The sequence below is a fragment of the Populus euphratica genome, unplaced genomic scaffold (assembly GCF_000495115.2).
Source record: "Populus euphratica unplaced genomic scaffold, PopEup_1.0 scaffold1780.1, whole genome shotgun sequence".
NCBI lineage: Eukaryota > Viridiplantae > Streptophyta > Magnoliopsida > Malpighiales > Salicaceae > Populus > Populus euphratica.
Genome location: NW_011501623.1, coordinates 25,016 through 36,966, shown reverse-complemented (window position 1 = coordinate 36,966; position 11,951 = coordinate 25,016). Strand labels below are relative to the sequence as shown.

At 37.6% G+C, this 11,951-nt stretch overlaps 3 protein-coding genes and 1 long non-coding RNA gene across 5 annotated transcripts in view; 1 reads left to right on the top strand and 3 right to left on the bottom strand.

The window, feature by feature from the left end:
• Positions 1-222: 222 nt before the first annotated feature.
• Positions 223-6,330, bottom strand: LOC105118170 (zinc finger BED domain-containing protein RICESLEEPER 2-like). Of its 2 annotated transcripts, XM_011016059.1 has the most exons (5): positions 5,172-6,330; positions 2,993-3,239; positions 2,871-2,896; positions 751-2,633; positions 223-435 (listed from the first exon to the last, which is right to left on the bottom strand). In XM_011016059.1, the coding sequence occupies exons 1-5, from the start codon at positions 6,084-6,086 to the stop codon at positions 411-413; spliced, it is 3,096 nt and encodes a 1,031-aa protein (XP_011014361.1). In that variant the 5' UTR covers positions 6,087-6,330; the 3' UTR covers positions 223-410. The 2 variants fall into 2 exon arrangements, with proteins under 2 accessions (XP_011014361.1, XP_011014360.1); XM_011016058.1 differs by having other exon boundaries at positions 2,871-3,239.
• On the top strand, positions 3,759-4,546 carry LOC105118169 (uncharacterized). The gene is made up of 2 exons (XR_840903.1): positions 3,759-4,262; positions 4,298-4,546. It is a non-coding gene; the product is annotated as an uncharacterized LOC105118169 (long non-coding RNA).
• A 1,847-nt stretch (positions 6,331-8,177) lies between the features above and the next one.
• LOC105118174 (pentatricopeptide repeat-containing protein At1g62930, chloroplastic-like) lies at positions 8,178-9,434 on the bottom strand. The gene is made up of 2 exons (XM_011016065.1): positions 9,146-9,434; positions 8,178-8,946 (listed from the first exon to the last, which is right to left on the bottom strand). Exon 2 carries the CDS (start codon positions 8,745-8,747, stop codon positions 8,178-8,180), a length of 570 nt encoding a protein of 189 aa, XP_011014367.1. The 5' UTR covers positions 8,748-8,946; positions 9,146-9,434.
• LOC105118173 (pentatricopeptide repeat-containing protein At1g63080, mitochondrial-like) overlaps positions 8,933-11,951 on the bottom strand; it is a 4,224-nt gene continuing 1,205 nt past the window's right edge. The window contains exons 3-6 of the mRNA XM_011016064.1: positions 11,437-11,620; positions 10,834-11,175; positions 9,475-9,696; positions 8,933-9,397 (exon numbers count right to left, since the gene is read on the bottom strand). Coding sequence (XP_011014366.1) covers positions 8,933-9,397; positions 9,475-9,696; positions 10,834-11,175; positions 11,437-11,620 — 1,213 coding nt within the window. The remainder of the gene's footprint in view (positions 9,398-9,474; positions 9,697-10,833; positions 11,176-11,436; positions 11,621-11,951) is intronic.

Genomic DNA, 11,951 nt, shown 5'->3' with positions numbered 1-11,951 from the left:
TTTTTTATGGGCCCAAATGACCTCAATTATCATCCACAACATTCAGTCCACTGTACAGGTTATAGTTATAAAATCCGACTATTGAGATTATAGTGCAGCCTATGTTAAAAATACTTTTAGGATTATACATAATTTTTTAAAAAATATTTTTATTTAAAAATATATCAAAATATTTTTCTTAAATTTTTTCTATTTTTAATATAAAGTATTACAACCATCAAATAATACTAAAACAAACATTAATTTCATGTTTTTTCAAACTAAACACTTTCAAAAAACACTCAAACTTTGTTCCAGATCATTTTTTACATCAACAGTTTTTCCCCCCCAAATCCATGATAAAATTAAGCAAATAACAAGTCTTCGTCACTTAAGGATCGTATGTCCAGTATTCTTCTACAGCATCCAATTCAGATATGCTCAGCCTGGTTGACCCTGCAGCATAGAAAAATAATGTAACTTGTTACTTGCTATTTGTTTTCATTTGAGAATTACTTTCCAGCCTAGTTTTAATGTTCATGCAGACTGCAGATTATTCACTCTGCAGACAAATCTTGTTCTTGGAAATAAAACAGAAGGCCAGTGTTTACCTGGGAAAAACTTATTTCACAGTACTGGCAACTACCAGTGAGGATCCAAACATGGATCAATTGCTGAAGAAAAAAGAAGAAGAAGAAGAGATAAATGAACAGATAGCAGAGATATAAAAGCATCACACTTAAATCGAGCAAAAAGAAAAGGAAAACTTACTTCCAGTTAGGGCTGTCCAACCAATCCTTTCCACATATCAAAGCCTCAGCTATCTCAGGACGAACACCGTCATGGACTGATGCCATCTTCATAACCTCTGATGACTTGGAAATGACAGTTGATACTGGAATTGCTAAGAAATCACGAGCCATTTTTCCCAGTATTGGAAAATTTCGAGCATTGTCTTGCCACCAAGCTAATACGTTACCATCCTTATCCAAGTTCTCCGGCGGCAGCTGTAGATACTGATCAAGCTCATTCCATTGTGAGTGCACCATGTTGCGTTCGTTCTTACCCTTGCGCCACTCTTTGAAACTAATATCAGATGATGTACAACGACTCACGCCAGCCATGGCAGAAGAAGATGGTCCCTGATTGCTGATGTCCTTGGCATATTTATGGTATGCACATGTAAGATCGTAATGGAATCTGGATAAGTGCAAGTCAGCATCACTGCCATATATCTGCCGGTAGCCATACTCAATAATGTCCAATTTATAGCTTGGGTCAAGAACTGCTGAGATTCCCAAAGCCAAGCTAGCTTCTCCCCAATACTCGTCAAATTTTCCCTTCATTCTATTTGCCATAGCGCGAACATATACATAATCGCTCTGTTTCCAGCCTTGCAAATTCTTATAAACATCATGAACACTGAGGAAATAACCATCTCTGCTTGTCGGAAAATTGCATGTTGACTTGTACAACTCTTTCAAGCACTCAAATACGGCTGTTGCTTTGTTCCATTCTCCCGCAGATGGATTCACTTTGAAATCATCATCCAATTGCTCTAGGTGATTAAAAGCTGTTATAAATTCCAATGAACTCTCCAGCATAAGAAAGGTGGTGTCCCATCTCGCAGGAACATCTAGAGGAGGCATTTCCCTGTCCTGCAAACTCCCATTATTAATTGCCTCCTGGAACCTCTGCCTTCTAAGAGAGCTTCCGTTGACGTACTCTATACATTCTCTTATCTTATAAAGCACACTCCTTATCTCAGAAAATCCATCTTGAGCAAGGAGACTGAGAATTTGGGCATAACTAGGAACACAGAAAAGATGTCCATGGATATGTGGGGCTTGATCAGAAACCTTACTTCTTAATTCTCCAATCATGTGATCCTTTGGAGGAGTTATATCCAGGAATATGAAGCGAATGTTCTTGTTGATGCTCCACTCTGTAAGCACACTTTTAAAGACTTCATGTACAGTCCCCATGTCATAGTTGTACCGTAAGTTCCTGAAAGCAAGAATCTTCTTCTTCAGCTGCCATCCATCATCAATGAAGTGCACGGTGAAGCAGCAGTAGGTCATCATTTTGTCAGTAGATGACCACAATTCAAGTGTTAAACTCAAGAGAGAAGAGAGCTTATCAAAAAAATTGATGAGTTTCTCCTTCTCTTGTCTGCAAATAGCAAGGACATCAGCTTCAACTACGTCTTTTGAATAAAGTTTAAACACTTGCTGAAAATTCTTCACAAAAAACTCATGTTGAACCATAGTCAGGGGATATCCATGCTTAATCATCATTGTCGCAATGTCTACACGACTTCTTTCTTGATCTATGACAAAATTCCTTTGGATGACGCTAGTACTCAAGTCACCTGTCTCAACCAAGATTTGCTGCTCTGCTTCATCCTGTCTGGTTGGCAAACATTTTTTTAAGTGCTTACGAAAATTTGAAGTTCCTCTTGTGGCTTCTGCTCTATACATCTTCTTACAGTATTTACATGTGGCCCATACTTCCCCATTTTCTTTCCTATGCTTAACGAATCCATCCCACACAGCTGATATCTTTCTTCGTTTATTAGTACTCTGGAGGCCACTAAGCGATGCATTCTCGCCATTCAGAGCAGGTGCAGGTATAGCAGATTGTTCTTGGACGTCCTGTCACGAGATAGGGAAGTAGGATGTTGGCAACATGAAAGCCAATTCTAGTCAATAATATTGGCAGATTGTCTTCTTCAACAGTTGAACATACAAGCAAAACGGAGGCAAAATGGATATTATTATATGCGGATTATCAAATGTAATTTATCTACTGAACAATAATTATTCCACCCCTCGCGCAATCTGCGGAAGGAAATCTTCCAATATAGACATGAATTCAGTATAGAAGAGCACCTGTTCAAGAGGCTCGCGTGTTTCTTCTGCTTGATTGCTGGTTGGGTTCACTGTCATGAATCCATTTCCTTGTAAAACATCATCGGATGATGGCAATTGAAAAACCCTAGAAACTGCTTCACGTGGGATGTTTGCCATTCTTTCATCATCCAATCTAACTTCAGAGCCACTCCCCTCATTTAGTTCTCTGAACCAAACTTTCCACAACTTTAAACATTTCCTCTGCAAAGTACGCAAGACCTTATTTATCAAAAGTTCTCGTGCTGAAGTATCTTTCATGAATCTAGGGAGAAGAAATTCCAACACGTAATCATCCTTGCAAGGGTGGGTACTTGTTAGCCTTATAGCAAAAGCAGCATACTGGATTCTGATGTGCCAGCTAATTCCCTCACTTGTATCAGGGAATTCAGCTGGATCAAGCACGGAAATGTCATGCTGGATATGAATATTAGATTGAAGTGCTTTTCCGGCGATACCTTGTCCTTCCTCGAGACGATGTTGTGCATATTCATCCACAAATTCATCCAGTGACCAATCATTTACATAGCGAGCGCTATCATCAATACATAGAATACGTTTTCCCTTTGAATTTGTATTACCATCTTGGCCATAGGAAATCCATGTCACAGCCAGTGGTAACTTATGTAGATGACATGTATATTCCAATATGTCAAATAACTTAGCTGAAGCAGCTATTCGATTCATTGAAGAGCCCTGTGAGATCAACGACACCAATAATGGCATAAAGATAAAAAAAAAAAAAGTATATCACAAATCCTGTGGATCAAACTCTTTTAAATTGATTTTTTTGCCATTTATCAAAGCAAGAATTATATTGTAAGTTTCTAATTCATGTCTAAGGAATTTGAAGTTGTTGCAATCTCCTAGATACTGATCAAGCTCATTCCATTGTGAGTGCTCCATGTTGCGTTCATACTTACCCTTGCGCCACTCTTTGAAACTAATATGAGATGATGTACAACGACTCACGTCAGCCATGGCAGAAGAAGATGGTCCCTGATTGCTGATGTCCTTTGCATATTTATGGTATGCACATTAAATTAACATAAATAGGAGGCAAAAACACCAGCCACAAGTAACATTATTTTGATTGTTTCGTACATTTAAACATCATGCATTAATTTATTTTTCTAATTTGATGATCATGAGAAAGAATCACTCTGTGGCGTCCTGATATTGTGTGATTCTGTTAACAAATCAAATGAAGTTCAAGAATATGGAGAGAGTACAACATCCATGTCTTTGTCAGCATTCTCGATCATAGTTTGTGCTGGCACCACCTGCATTACGTGAAGAAGCCAAGACAGTTAGCAGATTTGCAACATAAACTGGAATTGAAAGGTTCTGAGGACATTGAAAATTCAGATATGGGTCTTGAATACTAAATTAAAGTGAAAATTCAGAAGGTCATGTCAAAGATGTCAGAAACCTTTTTTGGATCCACGAAGGAATTCTCGTCCATTACGTTAGAGGATGTGAGCGCACCTTTTGTTGATCCAGACAATCATGAGTATCCATCAATGGAAACTTTGAGATTCACTTCGCTGTTCCCAAAATTCACACTTGGAAAAGGATTCAAACTTGCAGCATTGACCAAAAAAAGGATAAAAACTTAAAATTGGTGTTTAGGCCATGATCCCTGCAAGCTATGCTGGTATTAGCATACCTTTATTTTCAGGTAAGTTTGAATTTTGCCAAGTAATTGCAGATGCAAAAAGTGTAGAGGAATTTGTCTGTAGCTTAGCGTCAGGAAGAGTTGCTCCACTTGACTCTCTGAAGAATTTTTGCACCCAGTAGCTCGGTGTTCCATAGTGATTTGATGAGTTGAAGACAATTGCATCTGGATTCCACCTTCATATAAAAGTTCCTTTCAGTGTCAGCACCCTGAAAAGAAAACGATATTCCTTGCCATGCATGCTTGAATTTTAAATAATTATTGAGGAATAGAATGAGATTGGACCTCCTATTATTGCAATTCACAAAAAAGCGGTGCACAGCTTGCCATCTACACAATACCACAGAAATGGCATCAAATAGAATGATAACTCACTATTTCAAAGGCGTTCTTTATTAATTTGTTCACGAAGGCACTAAAAATTTCAGACCCTTGATCACTGAATAGCACATTCAGAAATAACTTAAGATTGCTGGAACAAGTATCCGACGTAGCAGGATATGCCCATCCTTCGCTTCGATTCGATGATCATCAAAATTTAATCCAAAATCTATCTTCAACTTGTATACCAGTTGGGGAACTGGACAAAACCCAGCCTGAGACAGGCGATTTTTCCATTGAGCAAATGACTCAATCCGCTCGACCCGGTCAACGCCCTCACATGCCACCACATTCCCAATCTGTCGCCTGAAATACGTCTCCCATAACGATTTGGTAAAAGCTGCTTTCTCCAGTGACTCAAAAATAGTGGAGTAGTATTGGAATGATTGTTCGAGCCGCTCCGAAAGATCAGGACTGTTGAGATTGGCGTCTTGCTCGACAATTACCATGATGTCCACTTCCAAATCCTTCACTTTTGAAAGAACTTGCTCCATTGCCCCATCTTGTGCAAGCAATTTGTGGAGTGTAAAATTCCAATTCACAACCACAATCTCATCCTTCCTTTTCCTTCTGAGCTTGGAAATACAATTGACAATATCATCCGGACGATTGCATAACAATTGCCTCAATTCCAAATTTGTGCCCCCAAACTGCCGAGCCCTTTCCTGGTTTTTACGGAGACGGTCAGAGTGTTTTGACAATTTCGGTGTGATAGTGGTTATTAGGACTGATTGAAGGCCAACACACTGCTCTTTGAGCTCTTTAATTAAGGAATTCCACCACCAAAAATCGAACATGATGGAGAAGTCAATAATGTGGAGTCGTTTATATCCCGAATTCAAGGCATCAGCAATGGCATGTTTACTGGTGATTGTAGCAAACTCGTAGAAAGGTTCATACATGTATTCGAATGGTTCGCATAGCAAAGGTAGCGAGGGTAAAGTACAAGGAGGACGAATTCTATAGGCTCGCCGGACAAGAGCCTCAGCACAGTATTTGACAACGTTCCTCGTCCATATGCTCTCTTCTTTAGAAGGTAGAGATTGAATTTCTGCCAAAAGTGAATCTGCAAAATCCAAGCGACCACCTTCAATCGCCCTAGCACACACCATCAATATGCAAGACAGGGGAGAGGCCATTGAAGGCGACAAGATTTGATGAAGGGAATCGAAGCGAATGACTCTTTCACACTTCGTTTCTTATAGTCAACCCCGTTTGCTTCCGGCAAACGTTCCTTCGTGGAACCTGCAGTTCAATTTGAAGATAGGTTATTCAATTGGCCCTCCATTCCATTCAGATCTGTTCAATTTTCTTTAAAGGTCTGAATTAAAGTAGCTTTTAGTGGACATGTGTTGCAATCTTGGAAGGGCATGTGTTGAGATGGCTTGTTTGGTTCTTAGAAATAAAAGGAAAAATCTTATAGAATCCTGATGGAGGGACCCATTGATTGAAATGGTATTCTTGTTTCCTTGCTTTTATATGCCCATGATTGTGAAGTAAATAACTTGAGTATCAATTTCTTTTTAATTCTTAAAAACACTCAACTTCGCGATAACATATTTTTTACATTAGAAACAACCTAGGAGGCTGCAGCTAACTATCATCCAGTAACAATCTGCCACGTAGCTGAAGTTGATAGGACTCAGATTAATAATGTTTAAAAAATAAATCTAAAATCTAACTAATTAAATTACATCCTGTCTCAAATCTTTTATCCATGGGCCGGATCTTGAGCAATTATGTCAGCAGAGAGTTTTATGGGCCATCAACAGTTAAGCCTAGGCCCGGCCTATTAGAATTCATTTGCCCGTTAATCTCGTGGCTGCCGACCACGTGTTTTTAGGATGAATAACCTAATCGTTTAATTTGTTAATAAAACAATGCAGTCCCTTCTATATGATTATTATTCACAATTATTTTTTTGTTGAATTAGATTTAACAGCTATAATAGCAGCCTGGAAGGATTAAGGTGTGGTCAGAAATAGAAAACAACTTCTTTTTAGTTTTCTTCGGAAAATGAAAAGTTTAAAAAAACATGCTCATTTTTGTTAACAAAAATGTATTTTTCCAAAAATAAATCAAGAATACAAGTAGTTTTTATAAAAAATAAAAATAAAAATCATAATTTATAATTACTATCTTAATATTTTATATTTTTTTGATAATCTAATTATAGAATAATAATTTTATTTTATTCAAATTAAAAATTATAATTAAAGATTTATATTATTAACTTATAAAATCTTTATATTAGATTTATAATAAAAATTATATTAATAGTAATCACTAAATATATATAAGAAATAAATTAATCTCTTACAATCATAAATGGCCAGCCTGCATCCCTTTGTACACATGATCTCAATCATCCTATGCAAATCAAAATTATATCAAAACTCTTCTTTCATATCCCACTTGCCTAGTTGCTAATCATAAAACTTACTGAACACTAAGATCTAAAGTTCTTTTCCGGGTAACATACCATTAATATATCACCCAAATCCATAAACAGATCAAAAGATCAAACAAACAAGCATAAACAAAACAAAACGCAATGACATCACACCCATATTCTTTTGTTTTTATTTGTAAAAGTGGGTTCTATGATATTTTGAAAAGAACTAGCATGAATACATGGATACACATAAAAAGAACTAGCATGAATATATAACCTAGAATAGGTGAATGCCAGTCCTAAAGATTAACAACTACATGAAACAAAAGAAAGTGAATATTGTTAAAACTGTGACAGGATTGAACCAAGAGAAGTCATGTAATATTTGCACCAACAACTAGCAGCGCTGGGTACGGAAAATTTACATCACCTTTTCACCTTGACAACGTTCAGATTCACCGAGCAACCTCTTCAAACCAAGATTGTCGTCTTTAGACAAAAGATCTGCTGCCAAGGTTCTGGTCAGGGCATCTGCAGAGAATCCTCTATCAAACATTTCCTGAAAAAGTTGTTCAGCCCTTGATGCACTGTTGTTCTGGAGAAATCCTCGGACAACAACATTGTAAGAGCAACAATCTGGTGGGCAGCCATCCCTTTCCATTTACGTTCAGATTCACCGAGCAACCTCTTCAAACCAAGATTGTCATCTTTAGACAAAAGATCTGCTGCCAAGGTTCTGGTCAGGGCATCTGCAGAGAGTCCTCTATCAAACATTTCCTGAAAAAGTTGTTCTGCCCATGCACGGTTGTTCTTGAGAAATCCTCGGACAATAACATTATAAGAACAACCATATGCATGGTGGGCAGCCATCCCTTTCCATTTCTCTGAAAGCTTTGTATGCTTCATCTAGCAATCCTTCTCTGCAAAGTCCGCTGATAATTGAAGTCCAACTTCGAACATCAGGCAGCAATCCTTTGACATGGAGTTTCAAAAACAGCTCCCTTGCATCTTCAAGCTTCCCAGATTTGCACATGGCATCAATTAAGATATTATAGATCACCAAATCAGGGTTCAAGTAATTATTTTGCATTTCTCGAAATAGTTCCAATGCCTGATCAAGGTAACCTTGTTTGCTTAAGCCATCAAGCAAAATTGAGTAAGTTACTAGATCTGGGGAGCAGCCCTGGGCATGCATATCCTTGAAAAGCTCTTTTGCTTCCAAAATCCTCCCAACTTGAAACAAGCCACTAATAAGAGTGTTGTAACTGGCAGTGTTTGGAATTAAGCCTCGAAAACTCATTTCATCAAAAAGCTGTTTTGCCTCATCTATCCTCAGGGCCTTACAAGATCCATTGATTAAGATGTTGTAACTAAGAACATTAGGCATGCAGCCCTGACCATGCATATTCTTGAAAAGCTCTTTTGCTTCAAAAATTCTCCCTGCTTGAGACAAACCACGTTATAAGAATGTTGTGAGTAGCAGTGTTTGGAATTAAGCCTCGAAAACTCATTTCATCAAAAAATTATTTTCCCTCATCTATCCTCTAGCCCTTACAGCATCCATTGATTAAGATGTTGTAACTAAGAACGTCAGGTATACAGCCCTGAGCCCTTGGTTAGCATCGCATCGAATGCCTTTCTAGCTTCTAAAACTCTGTTTTGCAAAAGATATCCATTCATCAACAAACTATAAGTCACAGTATTAGGCTCCACACCCTTCTCAATCATTGTCTTGAATATTCGTTGAGCCTCTGAAATCTTGCCCTTTTTACAAAGTGTATCGACCAAAATGTTTATACAGCCCCTGGTTATCATTGCATCGAATACCTTTCTAGCTTCAAAAACTCTGTTTTGCAAAAGATATCCATTCATCAACAAACTATAAGTCACAGTATTAGGCTCCACACCCTTCTCAATCATTGTCTTGAATATTCGTTGAGCCTCTGAAATCTTGCCCTTTTTACAAAGTGTATCGACCAAAATGTTGAAGGTAACTACATCTGGCAAGATGTTGAAACTCATCATTTCATTGAACAATGCTGACGCCTCTTCCAGCTGGTCTGAATTGCATAGACCATGCATCAAGGAATTGTAAGTGTTGGAAAACTAGGAACAATCAGATATCAATTTACCCGGATCAGTCTATCCTTGCAAAGGCTATCAATAAGCGTACTGTATGTGACAACATTCGGTTGGCAACCTGCATTGTCCATTTTCTTGAGCAATCCAACAGCAACAGGGGTTTTACCAATCTTACACAAACCTTTTATAATCGTGGTATAAGTATGTAGATTAGGTTGATAGCCTCTTTCCACCATCTCATCAAAAAATTCCACAGCACGAGCAATTTTACCCTTAATACAAAGCCCGTTAATTAAAGTAGAAAAAACAATAACACTGGGTTCAAAACCAAGCTTAATGATTTTCCCCAAGACAGAAAACCCAAAATCCACACGTTGCAAGCGACAACTTATTCTCAGATTACAATAAGATTAAAAGAGAATTATTTGACAAAAACTCACAATACTGATAGCCCCGTTTTCTATCAAAATGGCTAGCTTCCACACCACCAATCTTCGATCTGACCGTTCAAAATGAAGAGTTACGTGTCTAAAAGTTGCTGTCAAAATCTCAGCCCAATCCAACAGTGAACGAGCTGGAAATCAAAGAAAGAACACAAGCTACTTTGTTGCCTCTTCTTCTTTCTCTCTCTCGGTTTTCTTCTCCTTTCATCTGTTTTTCAATTTTGCTGCTATAGTACCTGAGCCACATTAATTTTAATACTAAGAGACAGAAATTAATATGGTGGTCCCACCATCACATGGTGCGGGAGCACAAATAACAAATCTCCCCCTCACGCACCATGTGACAAATTTGTCATACTGGCAATCAACATGTAAAATTCAATTTAGAAGGCTCTGACAAGCCTACTTTCCTTTTGCAGAACTCAAACTTCTCTCTCGATAAAGTTTGATCATTATGTCTGACACGTTGTCATCAGTATGGATCTTCTCAATAATGAATGACTTCATTTCCATAGCATCCCAAATCTATTGATATCTAACCTCAATATGCTTTGATCGAGAGTGAAAAGTAGGATGCTTATTGAGATGGATTGTACTTTGACTATCACAGTGCAACACAAAGTTCTCTTGAACTAGGCCAAGTTCATGCAAGAACTTCTTCATCCATAACAACTATTTGTCTCCTTCATTAAAAGCAATGTATTCAGCCTCTATAGTGGATAATATAACACATTTTTGCAACCTTAATTACCATGAGACTGCTCCCCCTACAAACTTCATCAAGTATCCTGATATAGACTTTCTAGAATCAACATCACCAGCCATATCTGTATCTGTGTATCCATCCAACACAGGTTTATCATTACTAAAATATAAGCTGAAACTAGAAGTACCTTTGAGATACCTAAGTATCCATTTCACTGCTAACTAGTATTCTTTACTAGGATTGGAGAGGAACCAACTAACCACACCAATTGCATAAGCTATATTCGACCTTGTGCAAACCATGACATACATCAAGCTACCAACTGCGGATGCATAAAGAACCTTTTTCATCTCATCTTTTTCTTCATCACTTGAAGGATACTGCTTATAACTTAGTTTAAAGTGTCTTGCAAGTGGAGAACAAACAGGTTTGAAGTTGCTCATGTTGAATCTCCGAAATATCTTTTGAATATATCTCTCTTGAGATAACCAAAGTTTCCCTTTTTTCCTGTCACGTGTGATCTTCATGCCAAAAATCTGTTTTATCGGTCCTAAGTCTTTTATTGCAAAAGACTTGTTGAACTCTTCCTTCAACATCTGAATCTTCTTAGCATCATGGCCAACAATCAACATATCATCCACATACAATAAGAGAATAATAAAGTTTCAATCTGAAAACCTTTTTATAAATACACAATGATTAGAAGTGGTCCTATCATAACCATGATCCACCATGAAACAATCAAACTTCTTGTACCATTATCTTGGAGCTTGCTTTAACCCATATAGGTTATTTTTCAACTTGCAAACTAATTGTTCTTTACCTTTTACTTTAAACCCTTCAAGCTGCTCCATATAGATTACCTCATCTAAATCATCATAGAGAAAGGCAGTTTTCATATCAAGTTGTTCAACTTCAAGATTCAAACTAGCAGCTAAACCAAGCACAACTCGCATTAAAGACATCTTGACCACTAGTGAAAAGATTTCTTCAAAATCAATACCCTTCTTCTGACCAAAACCTTTCACAACCAGTCTTGCATTGTACCTTAGTTGTGAGCAATGTTCATCAATTTTCAACCTAAACACCCTTTTGTTATTGACTGCTCTCTTACCTTTAGGAAGCTTCACTAACTCAAAAGTGTGGTTTTCATGCATGGATTTCATCTCTTCTTGCATTGCTTTCAACCACTTACTTTTGTTTTTATGTGACATAATTTCATTAAAGTATTCTAGCTCTCCCCCATCAGTGACCAACATATACTCATGAGGAGAATATCTAGTGGAAGGTTGGCGAAGTCTAGTTGACCTTCTCAATTGTGGCTTATCCGAAGCTTCTTGCATAACTTGTTCAGGAATAACATCAATATCATCATTAG